Source organism: Schistocerca gregaria, chromosome 4 (genome assembly GCF_023897955.1).
Source record: "Schistocerca gregaria isolate iqSchGreg1 chromosome 4, iqSchGreg1.2, whole genome shotgun sequence".
Classification (NCBI taxonomy): Eukaryota; Metazoa; Arthropoda; class Insecta; order Orthoptera; family Acrididae; genus Schistocerca; species Schistocerca gregaria.
In genome coordinates this window covers 615,747,377-615,762,562 of record NC_064923.1, presented here as the reverse complement: position 1 = coordinate 615,762,562, position 15,186 = coordinate 615,747,377, and the positions used below count along the sequence as shown (strand labels likewise).

General features: G+C 38.0%; 1 protein-coding gene across 5 annotated transcripts in view; it reads left to right on the top strand.

The window, feature by feature from the left end:
* The window catches only part of LOC126365961 (zinc finger protein ZFP2-like), a 155,069-nt gene that overhangs the window by 115,576 nt on the left and 24,307 nt on the right, over positions 1-15,186 (top strand). For all 5 annotated transcript variants that reach the window (XM_050008753.1, XM_050008752.1, XM_050008756.1 and 2 more), the window contains one exon: positions 10,687-10,838. In XM_050008753.1, the coding sequence (XP_049864710.1) occupies positions 10,687-10,838 (152 nt within the window). The remainder of the gene's footprint in view (positions 1-10,686; positions 10,839-15,186) is intronic.

The window sequence follows — 15,186 nt, the reverse complement described above, 5'->3', positions numbered from 1 at the left end:
CACCATGGAGATAAAAGAGAATACCAGACTCACATTTTTGGATGTCTTCGTCAAGTGCAGAATGGGTGGCATTAAAGGACACAGTGTGTACAGGAAAATTACCCACACTGATTTGTACCCCCATGGTGTCAGCTGCCATCATCCTTCACAGCTTAAGGGTGGGCTACATACATTGGTACAAAGGGCCTGCACAATATTGTACGAAAAAAGCCTACAGAGGGAGCTTAACATCCTTCAGCATGTTTTCAATAAGATCAGATATGATGAGACATAAATCTGACATGCCTTCAGGCAGAATGTACAAGCCCAGCCAACTAGAAATGACAAAAAAGAGAAGACAATGGTGTATCTGTCTTACACAAGCAAAGTGTGAAACAAAATCGGCATAATCCTGGCTAGATGTAGCATTAAATGCATTTTCTGTCCATCTCCCTAAGCAGGTGCCCTATTACATATAGTGAAAGATGACTTGGGGCAACATAAACCAAGTTTTTACCGTATTCCGTATAAGTTCAGTAAGGCAAATATCTGGGAGACTTTACGGACAATCAAAGAAAGATGCAAGGAACACTGCATGGCTACAGGGGACTCTAAGAAATATAGGAAAAGGAAGTGCTAAGACAGACCTCATCATTTTGGGACTGTGTTCTGAAGAAGGCTATTGATATATGAGTGGCTGATGGGTTGATCAACAGACACTCAGTTCATTCCTAGCAAAACTTGGGACCTAGCAGTCAGCCAACTAAAATCACAGTGTTGGCCGGGAGCAACTACCTGCAGGTGACAGGAGTACTGAGAGTCTAGGCTTCACACTCAGTATCTGGGAGCATTGTCCCCCTATCCCCCACTCCACCCATCGCGGAATGCGACCAGCAGTGAAGGAAGGCTGGGGGTTGGTACAAGTATGAAGGAGGCAAGATACAGAAAAGACACTCATTCTACAAATAACACCTGAAGATGAAGATGACACTAAGATACACAGTTGAAATATCATGTTAAGAAGATGACTGCACACAGCTGGATGCCCGACAACAGTACAAACAGTTGATTCACAGGAAAAGCCTAATATCACACAGCAAGAGCTAACATTACAGCTTTTAGGTCCCAACTATTATAATAGTTCCTGGGGGGACTATAGGAAGTACATTGCATGCCATTCAGCCTGATCAAAATATTTAGAGAATCCACTGGATGAAAACATTCAAGTGAAAGGATTAATTCGGCAACTTTCTTATTGTGTATATATGGGCTGGACAAATATTGATCAACTTTTAACTGTTGCTGGAGGACTAGATAGGTTGAACAAGGAGGGAAATGAGTACACCTGTGGAAGCAACATTTTAAATAATAATAGTGAAGATAATAAATACCTAAACAGAAATGTAAGGACGTAAGAAGGTAACTAATGCCTCATAAGTATAAGTAAACAAAATAGTAACAATAATGCATGGCACCCAGGACCACAACAAATGAGAATACAAGTGTTTACTCCCAGCACTGCTATTTACATAAACAGCAGCAAGAATCAAAGTGTGACATACTCCAATCAAAGCTTAGGGAAGGCTGATTACCCTATTGTAGTGATGGGAAACGGGGAACATCCTGTAACAAGGTCCACTGTCTAAGATGTAACGTTTTTGCAATAGGCTCATATGCGTAAAACCTTATTGTTTTATGCAAACTATGTCAATGAAAGAGTGGTTATTGAATAAACAACAATTACCAGAAGAGGAACCGATTGAACCGGTAGTAATAAGAACTGTGGGACTTAGACAGGTAGACTTTTATATAGATTCAGGGAGTGAAATGTCTTTGGTGTTGCAAGAACTAATAGACTCCATTAAAAGTAAATGAGATGAACACTATGTATAAATAATTTTAGGTTTATGCAAACTCTATTTGTAGCACCTAATGTACTTTCACCTATGTTGTTAGAGATTGATTGGGTAATAACCTATAAAGGAAAATTATTGTTCAATAACGAACTATTATATTGGTGTATGAACAATGTCATGAAGTACCATTAAGATGAATTATTCACTTAATATAGAAAATGAAACTATTAATGTTTATTTAATAGCGAAAACAGAAATTATTATCAAGGAAGAAAATGCAGCAGAATGAGAGATAAGGGACAATCTCTTGCAACGCAGAGCTTACAAATCCAATGTATTAACCAAATAGCAGAAGGAGGAGCTATGTAATAGTTTTGAATCTTTTTGTGATGTATTTTCTGATAAACTGGGAGTGATCGGGAACTACGTATGTCATTTCAAAATTAAGAATAGAGAGTTGTTCTTTTATAAACCTTGTCCAACCCCATTAGTTTCAAGAATGGCAGTTCAAGACGAACTAGATAAAATGGTCAAAAATAAAATTATAGAAAGGAGTCTTCGCATTTACAACACTCCATTACTAATTGTAATAAAACTTACAAAGAGGGGTACACCTTGTGTTACACACACATATACTAAACAAACACAAGGGACAAAAGGCGAATGAGTTGTATGTATTGATGATTTCTCAGCAAAATTTGAGCATTGAAGATATTTTGGTTCAATGGATTTAACTGAAGATATTTTGGTTCAGTGGATTCAACTGAACTTGGTGTATGTGAAGAATTTAAAAAATACACAGCATTTCTATATGATAGTAAATTGTAAATTTCGACTTTTATCTTTTGGATTGAACATCTCAGTTTTGGCTTTTATAAGGCACTCTATGAAGCACTAAGGAAGGAATTGCTACAGGAGTTAATAGTATTTGTTAACATTTTGATAGTATCTTAAATGTGGGATGAGCATTGTAGAAGACTATTCCAAGAAAAAGATGTTGTTATGAAATTACTGAAATCTCACTTTGGAAAGGAAGAATTCGAATTCCCGGGACACCTAGTGGATGTGCATGGGATACAACCTGGTCCGGAACAGATCAAATAATTGAGGAGTGAATGAGATTTTCACTCTGCAGCGGAGTGTGCGTTGATATGAAACTTCCTGGCAGATTAAAACTACGTGCCAGACCAACACTCGAACTCGGGACTTTTGCCTTTTGCGGGCAAGTGCTCTACCGACTGAGCTACCCAAGCACGACTCACACCCCGTGGAAGGTAGGGGACAAGGTACTGGCGGAATTAAAGCTATGAGCACGGGGTGTGAGTCGTGCTTGGGTAGCTCAGTCAGTAGAGCACTTGCCCGCAAAAGGCAAATGTCCCGAGTTCGAGTCTCAGTCCGGCACACAGTTTTAGTCTGCCAGAAACTTTCAGTTGAGGAGTGTTTGAAGGCACAGAATATAAAGAACTTTTGTTCATTTCTGTGATTAGCAGTCTTTTTTTGCAGATAAATAAAAGGACAAGCCGTGAAGGATCAAAGATTGTTATACTTATTGAAACAGAAATCAATGTGGATACTGCATGAGGGTACGTCAAGAAGAATTTCAAAACATTAAGTTATCCTTGATGAATGCATCCATGTCGAAACATCCAAGATTAAATTAACCCTTCAGACTAGCAACTGACAAATCAGAATACAGAATAGCATGTGAATTGTTTCAAGAGGAATGGCACTCTTAATATAAGAGAACATAATAAAGTAGCTTTTGCAAGCCACAGCTTAAGTAAACACAAGCTAAACTACACAGCAATAGGAAAAGATTTACATGCAGTTATGTGGAGTATTCAGACACTTCATACATCAGGTTTGGATCTAAAATATTCATTTATTTGGGCCATCAAGCACTAATATTCTTGGTGAAGAGCTGATTGTTGTTTAGAATATCATATAGAAGTCATCGAGATCGAAGGGTCACAAATTGTCATCCCGGATCACAACCTAGACTGTCTGTAGGTATGAATTACATGGAGTGAACTAGTGGACCACGATGATTTTCACTATAAATTTTCTGTGGTTAAGTTGCACTAATGATGAAGTAAGAAAACTGGCAATAGGAATTTAAAAAGGTGTTGAAATGAATAGTTAGTTTAGTCATAAAATAAGCAATCCTAAACTGACACTAAAAGCAACAGAGGTCAAACCACTGTGGTTGTGGAACGAGGATACATTGTTCTGGAGAGCAAAAGAAGGTAAGTCATCCTGGAGGTTGTGTATTCTACAAACAGTAGAGAATGATTTTGTATGGTATATTCACAGAGGCTGCGGACATTATGGTGTAAGAAAATGTGTATAGCATATGAATAAGTTTGGTGTAAAATATTCAAGGATAATTAATAATTTTAGTGCTATCAAAGCATGGAAATACTAAGGGACATAACCAGTAATAAAACACCTGAGGAAGGTGGAAAAATGCAGATAGTAATAAACCAGAAAGCGTAAATGATAATGGAGTGTAACTTCTTCCAAAAGTAGTGTTAATACTAAGGGACATAAACAGTAATAAAAGACCTGAGGAAGGTGGAAAAATGCAGATAGTAATTAGACCAGAAAGCGTAAATTATAATGGAGTGTAACTTCTTCCAAAAGTGATGTTAATGACTAAGGTGAAATACTTTGTACAGAAATGGAAAAGTTGTGGTTCAGTGTACCTAATACAACATAGATATTTTGGGGTAAGTGGATCCAAAGAAGAGAAGGTGGTCTTATGGCCAGGTCAGATGTATTCATGGGTGAAATGACCTGTACCACCTTTTATTTAGAAATAATGGATAAGGTGACATATGAAACAATTAACTTACACCACAGGTTGGGTGCATCCAAAAGAGGAATGACCTATACCACTGTAGTGAAGGGACAGTGGTAAAAGGAACACGTTGTATATCAAATGGAAGGGTAAGTGTTAAGTATCCACCTGTAGAATGATGCGTATACAAATCTGCATAAGGAATGTGTTCACATTGAAGCAACGTTCTCCCAAACAGATTAATGTGATATGGAACCGATTGATTGTATTTGCACAATTTAAGTATGTTTATAGCTTGATATAATGATGCGAGCATCTTACATTGGGTATAGTTAAACATATTGTTGATTCCAATGTCAGAAATAGTTCCTCAGGCATATAAATGAAGTAGATGAAATAGTTTACGTACTAAGTCGGCACAAAACACAGGTACATCTGCCGAGACATACACCAAATGAAGTACGATAGTAAATGTCTGCCAGCTGTGGGGCTAAACTGAAATAAAATATTTGGTTAAATCCATTATTTATTTATACATCAAGTTCCCTAGGACCAAATTGAGGAGCAACTCTTAAAGGTCATGAAATGTGTCAGTACATGAAATTAGACATAAAAGTAATAACAGATAAAAATAAAATGTTTATGAACCCAAAAAAGTCAGGCCATAACTTTACTTAAACACAATCAACAATACAACAAGAATCAGCTGAATTTTTCAAGGAACTCCTCGACAGAATAGGAGGAGTGATCCATTAGTTCAGTTCCGATTTGAAAGCGCATAGATTAGTGCTAAGGTTTTTGAATTCTTGTGGTAGCTTATTGAAAATGGATGCAGCGGTATACGGCACACCTTTCTGCACAAAAGTTAAGAGTCCAATCCAAATGCAGGTTGGATTTCTGCCGAGTGTTAACTGAGTGAAAGCTGCTGCTTTTTCTTGGGAATAAGTTAATATTGTTAACAGGTAGAGGTTCGTGAACATATACAACTTATTGCCTGAACCGCCCATTTCTGAGCCAAAAATATCCTCTTAGAATGGGAAGAGTTACCCCAAAATATAATACAATATGACATAAGCCAATGGAAATAAGCAAAGTAGTCTACTTCAGATACCGTTCTAATAGTAAAAGTCTTTGAACAAGATCCTGAACGTGGGTTTTCCATGACAGTTTGCTATATCCTCTGAACACCTAGAAATTTGAACTGTTCAGTGTTACTAATCATATACCCATTCTGTGAAATTAAAATGTCGGGTTTTGTTGAATTGTGTATTAGAAACTGTGAAAACTGAGTGTTCCTGTGATTTAGCATTAGTTTATTTTTTACAAGCCACGAACTTATGTCATGACTGCACTATTTGAGACCGAGCCAATGTTGCACACAACATCCCTTACCACCAAGATAATGTCATCAGCAAACAGAAGTATTTTAGAGTTACCCATAATACTAGAGGGCATTTCATTTATATAAATATGGAACAGGAGTTGCCCCAAAACTAATCCCTGGGGCACCCCCAATTTGACTGTACCCCACTCAGACCTCACATCACAGCCAGTCTCAACACTGTGAATAATGACCTTTTGCTGTCTGTTGCTAAAGTAAGAGGTGAACCAAATGTGAGCTACTCCCCGTATTCCGTAATGGTCCAAGTTCTGGAGCAATCTTGGAGGAAATAAGGAAACTCAGCGAAAATGGAGATAAATGATGAAATACAATAATGTCTAACTAAGGAGCAAAGTCCAAATAATTTTAAATTGTATAAAGGGACAGTAAATTTGAAATAGAATGGTATAATTGTTAAATATAAGAAATATAAACGTAAACAGTATTAGTTAATTTCAATTGCTCTTGCCTCAAAGCTAAGTCTCAGATGCACACTTCACTTCTTAAAGAAATCACAAAAGTAAATACTAAATGAATTTAAAGGAATCTTTATGCAGGTCCCTAAATGACATAACTTGACTTAATAAAACATAAAATATTTAAAAATTTTCTAAAGAATTATTGTATTGTGAATGTGGTAAGAATTTTTAAAATTAAGTGTAGAAGCACATCTTTCATCTCAGTGGGAGGATATGAAGTGTGACATGTTATGCTGGGAATTTGTCGTCCCACTCCCCTGCTCTCCTTTGGCTGACAAAAGATGCTCATTAGTTAAGTGAGAAGCATCACACTTGTGGGAGGTGTTTTATAGTCTGTGCAGATCAGAGCTGTACAAATCCTGTGCCACTATCGGCCAGTCACAAATGGACACTTCTGGGATCGAGTCGTCTGCTCTGTGGTACTGTGGGTGAATGGCATGAAGAGACTGTAACCTCCATGACATCAAAGAAATGTTCATCAGAGAAGGAAATTTGATTTTGAAATATATAGGTACAAATTGTTACTGTCTTGGTGGACTCTAATAGACATACATTCTCTGTCTGACTGGGATACATGCAAATGTAGTTGATCTGTTATCGTCTCGACTTGTATACCATACGCAATAGAGTTCTGACTGTCTTGGTTTGTTATTCTAGTAGATACATAGAACAGCAGAAATATCTTTCAGCATCTGTTGACACAAAATGAGTAGTAGTCCACTGAGAAGAGCTGATCCATGGTTCAAGGGGCACTGGTTGGAATGACCCTTTTGGCACAAAAAATATGACAGCCCATAAATATATTGCAAATACTTTGAAGAATTAACCCGCAAAAATTCTACAGAACAACTAATGCATTTTTTTGCCAGTCAACACTTATCACCAAGATAGAAAAAGTAGGAAGAAACATTTCACTTTAGTGGTGACCTCCCTGTCAGGGATAACGTGCCTGGTCACATCTGCTACTGATGCTGCTGCAGTGACAGCTATTGCTGCCAGAGTTCCATAAACTTAGGGTCCATAGCACATTAACTGGAGGTGAACATGTCGCCATGAACATGGTAGGGTAAGAACTCATTGCCCCCAAAATGTCTGCACTTGATACGAATGCGTAGTTGATGAACAAAGCCCAGGTTGCTGTGAGCAGAGCACTGTAAACACCAAGAATGTAAGCCAGGAAGTCATGTCCAGAGGAGGGTGGATATTCGAATAGTAGCTGGGCAAGATTTTACTGAGCTCGTTGTTGTTGTTGTTGTTGTTGTTGTTGTTGTTGTTGTTGTTGTTGTTGTCTTCAGTCCTGAGACTGGTTTGATGCAGCTCTCCATGCTACTCTATCCTGTGCAAGCTTCTTCATCTCCCAGTACCTACTGCAACCTACATCCTTCTGAATCTGTTTAGTGTATTCATCTCTTGGTCTCCCTCTACGATTTTTACCCTCCCCGCTGCCCTCCAATACTAAATTGGTGATCCCTCGATGTCTCAGAGCATGTCCTACCAACCGATCCCTTCTTCTAGTCAAGTTGTGCCACAAGCTCCTCTTCTCCCCAATTCTACTCAATACCTCCTCATTAGTTATGTGATCAACCCATCTAATCTTCAGCATTCTTCTGTAGCACCACATTTCGAAAGCTTCTATTCTCTTCTTTTCTAAGCTATTTATCGTCCACGTTCACTTCCATACATGGCTACACTCCATACAAATACTTTCAGAAACGACTTCCTGACACTTAAATCTATACTCGATGTTAACAAATTTCTCTTCTTCAGAAATGCTATCCTTGCCATTACCAGTCGACATTTTATATCCTCTCTACTTCGACCATCATCAATTATTTTGCCCCCCAAATAGCAAAACTCCTTTACTACTTTAAGTGTCTCATTTCCTAATCTGATTCCCTCAGCATCACCCGACTTAATTCCATTATCCTTGTTTTGCTTTTGTTGATGTTCATCTTATATCCTTCTTTCAAGACACTGTCCATTCCGTTCAACTGCTCTTCCAAGTCCTTTGCTGTCTCTGACAGAATTACAATACAGCATGCTAAACAAGACGTGGCCGTGGCTGCTCTCTTAGATCCGAGCTGCTATCAACCTTGCCTAAATGAGCCTGTGATCATGGCTGTGTTGGTGGCTGACAGAAGACAGCTGTAATGCCCCTAACCTGCTGTCAGTTGCATCTGCTGGGGGAGGGATTTAAAGTCCTCATAACTGTGATGGAGAACATATAATTCACATAAATAGGATAGTGATTTCTCAACTGTGAGAATATTAATTCCATTGTTCAAAAATGATTTGCTTCTAGGTCAGGAGCTGGTTTTGCAACAGTTACCACTGATTTAGTAGGAGAAAGTTGACAGTTAATCAAAAGTTATTAAGAGAAAACGAAGAAACATAAAAAATGATTTCAAGAACCCAGTCATATATTTCACTGGGATTTACTTGCACCATTTTACAATGAAAGAATTGCATTCATGTCCAATGCATTATTAATATTCAAGTTTCAAGATAAATTTTGTGGTTAGCTCAATGATATTAACTTGGAAAATTCAAAAAATTTCCCATAATTAGATTAATCCTAAATTCCCACAAAACACTGTTCAGTGGTTAATAAGCTTCTTATTGTAACGTGTAAGATTAGCACCTGCTAAATTTTTCTTCATATAAAGAAGAATAGCATTAACAGAGAGGAAATTGACATCACAAAACTCAGTACAAAGCAGAATTGTACTCTCTTATTAAATGTGACAAGGTAATGTTTGAAAAGTTCAACATTGATGGAAATCAAATTCGAGCATAGACATTCATATCTTAGATTACCACCTTATTATTCCTATTTCAACGCTTTCAACTTTTGTGGGTTATACCAAAATAATATTTATGAAAGAAGAATGATACATCCGCACTTGATAGCACATTGAAAATTGTGGATGCACAGTTTCATCCAGTGGTTAAAATAGGAGTAGGCTTCACATCATAGTCACATTTGTTAATGTGAAGATTACCTGTCTGCTGAACAAATGTTGATGACAGAACAATTTTTCAGGTAAACAATAGTACTGACAATGATAGTGGTAGTGGCAATGACAGAATTGACACATTTAATGCACAACCTAGCAGTCATTTAAATTGAGACTGATGTGAACTGAATCTGGCTTCTATATTCTTACCATGTGAATTATAACATTCGTCTACCTCTTTGGCATTGCAGTCCTTGATTGGCCTTGGCCTGCTCAACAATCTTTGTCCATAAACTCTGTTCTTAGCCTTTTCCTCCAGCTTCTGATTTCCATTTTAATACAGTTACCCTACTCATTGGTCCTCCAATTTGCTCTTGGTCACTCCTTCTTTCTGGTGGAATACAAGCTTCCTTTTGTTATTATTTAGAGCGTCCTGCCATTTGTCATCCTCATTTTTTATACAGACAATAGCAAGGGCATGCACCATTCCTTCCACACAAAAGGCTACTGACTACTGGTGGCTTGGATTTCTTTCCACATCTGACTGACTATATTTACAGTCATTAAGTCATTAAATTTGTGTCACAATTTATATATCTGCTTTTTAAGTATCATTATGATCATAATGCCGGAATTATACAATTTACTTTCATTGGTTATTTTCTGCCAGCACCAAGGAAGTAGTGTATATGTATGTTGTTGTTATTTTTAGTTCTCATTTTTTGTTGTAAGTCAGTTTGGATACAGATAACAGAAATGTTTGAAAGATATTTTCAATTTCTTGGGCCAGTGGTACATGTCAGTCAAGCACCCAATTGAACAGTGAACCAAAAATGTAAATGCTAAATTAAAAGCTAAGAACCCTTAAGGATATGAAATAAATAGTGGTGGTTATGATCTCAGATTTGCAAACAAACTGCCATACCACCTGGTTACACTTTAACAGCAGATGGAGAGAGAGGTGCATATGTGTTAATATTCCTTGAAAATTAAACATTTTTTCTAGGATAAGAAGCAAGATAAATTGCAGTTATTCCATTAGTATTTATTAAGAATCAGTGTTTGACTTATTAAGCTCACGTTAGGTGTCAATCTGAAATGGTTCTACCAAGGGACAGTGGAAGAATGCATTAAAATAAAATTGAATTATTTTACTAGAATAGAAATTTATTACATTATATTACATATTTTCACAACTTTTATGTGATGTTACGTTTTACTAATTTTATTTTAGGTTTCAAATAAACCAAAGTATAAGGTGGTGGTTGTCAAATTAAAAACATCACCAGATGTATCCCAGGATCTACAGATATCTAAAGCATTGCAGTTGCTGAAGACTGATGGGAATGAAGCTGAAGCAACAGAGAATGCTGAGGGTGTGCAAGAGTAAGTTTGTTGCAGAATAATATCTTCCTTTTTTTGCAGTTGCCTACATGCTACCTGTGTTTAATTTATGTCATTAGACCGAACCTTAACTTTTTTTTTTTTCCTCATTTTGAAGCTGATGGCAACCATCAGACTGATAGTACATCAGATTAATTTTGTACTCTGTACTTGAAGAAGAATGAGGACTGAATTATTTACTGCCATCTATTCTTGCTACTATCGTACACAATTATACACAGTATATAACAGTCACAATAGTTCCAAGAAAGTAAAATACAAAATTCATTAATGTAAGATGAATTTCAGATGCTCCCTACTTGTGTTGCTTTTTTAGACTGTGACTCACACTATCATTTGACTCCACTTTTTCATCTTATTAATAGAGTTTGTTCTGGTGTAAAATTTACTCTGGCAGTAGAAATAAATAACTCATAAGCTGTATTCCTTGCACATCTTAGTTGATTATAAATCAGACAGGGTGTAAAATTTACTCTGGCAGTAGAAATAAATAACTCATACGCTGTATTCCTTGCACATCTTAGTTGATTATAAATCAGACAGCTACTTTGGCTAAAAACAGACAAAAAGGAATACAAACTTCTCAAAAATGAGTTTGACAGGAAGTGCAAAATGGCAAGCAGGCATGGCTAGAGGACAAATGTAAGGATGTGGAGGCTTATCTCACTAGGGGTAAGACAGATACAGCCTACAGGAAAATTAAAGAGACCTTTGGAGAAAAGAGAACCACTTGTATGAATATCAAGAGGTCAGATGGAAACCCAGTTCTAAGCAAAGAGGGGAAAGCAGAAAGGTGGAAGGAGTATATAGAGGGTCTATACAAAGGTGATGTACTTGAGGACAATATTATGGAAATGGAAGAGGATATAGATGAAGATGAAATGGGAGATACGATACTGCGTGAAGAGTTTGACAGAGCACTGAAAGACCTTAGTCAAAACAAGGCCCCGGGAGTAGACAACATTCCATTAAAACTACTGACGGCCATGGGAGAGTCAGTTGTGACAAAACTCGTCCATCTGGTGAGCAAGATGTAAGAGACAGGCGAAATACCCCCAGACTTCAAGAAGAATATAATAATTACAATCCCAAAGAAAGCAGGTGTTGACAGATGTGAAAATTACTGAACAATCAGTTTAATAAGTCACAGCTGCAAAATACTAACACAAATTATTTACAGACGAATGGAAAAACTGATAGAAGCCGACCTCGGGGGAGATCAGTTTGGATTCCGTAGAAATGTTGGAACACGTGAGGCAATACTGACCTTAGAAGAAAGATTAAGGAAATGCAAACCTACGTTTATAGCATTTGTAGACTTAAAGAAAGCTTTTGACAATGTTGACTGGAATACTCTCTTTCAAATTCTAAGGGTGGCAGGGGTAAAATACAGGGGGCAAAAGGCTATTTACAATTTTTACAGAAACCAGAAGGCAGTTATAAGAGTCAAGGGGCATGAAAGGGAAGCAGTGGTTGGGAAGGGAGTGAGACAGGGTTATAGCCTCTCCCCGATGTTATTCAATTTGTATATTGAGCAAGCACTAAAGGAAATAAAAGAAAAATTCGGAGTAGGTATTAAAATCCAGGGAGAAGAAATAAAAACTTTGAGGTTCGCCGATGACATTGTAAATCTGTCGGAGACAGCAAAGGACTTGGAAGAACAGTTGAATGGAATGGACAGTGTCTTGAAAGGAGGATATAAGATGAACATCAACAAAAGCAAAACAAGGATAATGGAATTAAGTCAGGTGATGCTGAGGGAATCAGATTAGGAAATGAGACACTTAAAGTAGTAAAGGAGTTTTGCTATTTGGGGGAAAAATAATTGATGATGGTTGAAGTAGAGAGGATATAAAATGTCGACTGGTAATGGCAAGGATAGCGTTTCTGAAGAAGAGAAATTCGTTGACATCGAGTATAGATTTAAGCGTCAGGAAGTCGTTTCTGAAAGTATTTGTATGGAGTGTAGCCATGTATGGAAGTGAAGCATGGACATTAAATAGTTTGGACAAGAAGAGAATAGAAGCTTTTGAAATGTGGTGCTACAGAAGAATGTTGAAGATTAGGTGGACAGATCACGTAACTAATGAGGAGGTATTGAATAGGATTGGGAGAAGAGAAGTTTGTGGCACAACTTGACTAGAAGAAGGGATCGGCTGGTAGGACATGTCATAAGGCATCAAGGGATCACAAATTTAGCATTGGAGGGCAGTGTGGAGGGTAAAAATCTTAGAGGGAGACCAAGAGATGAAACGCACTAAGCAAATTCAGATGGATATAAGTTGCAGTAGATACTGGGAGATGAAGGAGCTTGCACATGATAGATTAGCATGGAGAGCTGCATCAAACCAGTCTCAGGACTGAAGACCGCAACAGCAACAACAACAACAACAACAACCACCTTGGCTATGCTCTTTATAAAATCTGCATTGATACACAGGCCTAAGAGTGTCTGTAGACTGAACTATGTTCAGGGAGAACAAGTATAAGATTTTGTTTAGTTATCAGCTGTTGTGTGTATCATGAAGAATAAATCAATCGTAGCCCTACCACTCTGTAGCAGTGTGTACAGACAAACAGCCTCTGATCAGTCTGATATGTAGGTTTTGTCCAGAAAATTAATGATTTTCGCAATGAGGAAGAGTCATGGGCTATATGTCCCCATTCTTTATAATTTGCCCCATGAGTTACACAAATCCATGGAACAGAATGTTCGGTTGTCAGAAAACACTCAACCAAGTGTGCATCCTACTTCAAAAAAAAAGTTAAGCACAAAATTCAATTTCTTTTCTGGTTGTGTTTTCTGAAATCATTCCTTGTTAATGCTGGTAATGCTTCCAACTAGTACGTCTTGTCTATTATTAAATTTTGTAAAATTTTTAAACTGCTTGAAATTTTGTGACTTATTAAAACCCTGTGCCAGACCTATCCTGAAATTGGGGCCTTTGCTTTTTGCTGGCAAGTGCTCTACTGACTAAGCCATCCAAACAGGACTCACAACCAATCCTGAAAATCTTGTTTCCACCAGTATCTCTTTGACCTTCCAAATTTCACATAAGTTCTCTTTCGTATCTTGCAGGTTAACACTCCTGGAAGAATGGATATTATGGAGAAATGGCTTACCACAGCTTAGGGGATTGTTTGCCCAGTAATTCACTCTATAGTGAAAGCTGTGGCTAAGCTAGGAGAAGAGGTTGATTTGATTTGATTTTGACAGGGAAGCTAAAACAGTTTAGGTCTAACCCGCCACTGCTTGCACCGAAACAGAGTTTGTTGTGCGGTATCACTCCCTGTATATCTAGTAAAGCCAACCAGTGCCCTTAAATAGTGCAAGGAGTCCCTTTACCAGTTTTTTGTTAGACACAATTGCTTCGGGTCTAGTCGTCTTGAAGATTCTGTATCTTTTGCTCTCCAATGCCATGCATTTGAAGATTAGGTGTGATGCAGTTTCTTCAGCCTCATCACAGATCCTACATTTAGGGTCTTCTTCCATTATACCCATTTTTTTTTTTTTAATTCCCATGGCTTGTCATCAGTTCAGTCATGAGTTTGATATCTTTCCTGTTCAATCCCAGGATTACAGAGCTTCTCTTAAAACATGGCTTGGGCGTCATTGCCTCACTATTTTTTTTTTTTTTTATGGACCTTGGTCCAATATTCTACATGCTGTTTCCTAAGCCAGTTACATAGTTCTAGTTTGATGATAGCCTTGGTGATTGTCCGACTATATATAATCTTAGATCTCGTTGCAGGAGCTGCCAGTGATTTTAGGGCTACCTGAATAGATGGAGATGCTATGGTCCTTGTAGCACGTACACATATTCTCCTCCAGACATTCCCTGATTGCAGTAATTTCAGCTTGGAATACCAAGGCCAGTTTTCCTAGAGAGATGATGCTCTTCAGTCTTGGCTGAACCCCGTTCACCCCTGCCCCAATGCCTTGGTCTGATTTCAGCCCATTGGTGAACCAAACAGTGTCCCACATATGGCGTTGAACTGTTTTTTTCCCACTGCTCCCTGCTTGCAATTATTATATTGTAAGGCTTGTTGAAGCAGTTGGGAGTTGTTATATAGTCGGCCGGCATTTCCCCAGCCATTCCCATATTTACTTCACTCATCATCTTAGTGTGTGATTTGCATATACCGATGAGATCCAGTTTTTACCAGTTTTAAGTCTGTATGCCCCAGCTGCTGCCTACATCTTAACCCAAAGGTGTAGTGGAGGCATGTCCAGCATGGCTTCATCCCAGCGGTTGGTGTGCTGCCATCTCTGCCTGTTATGGCTAAGCAGGCCAGTCTTTGCACCTTCGCAAGCTCCTTAGCTGCAACC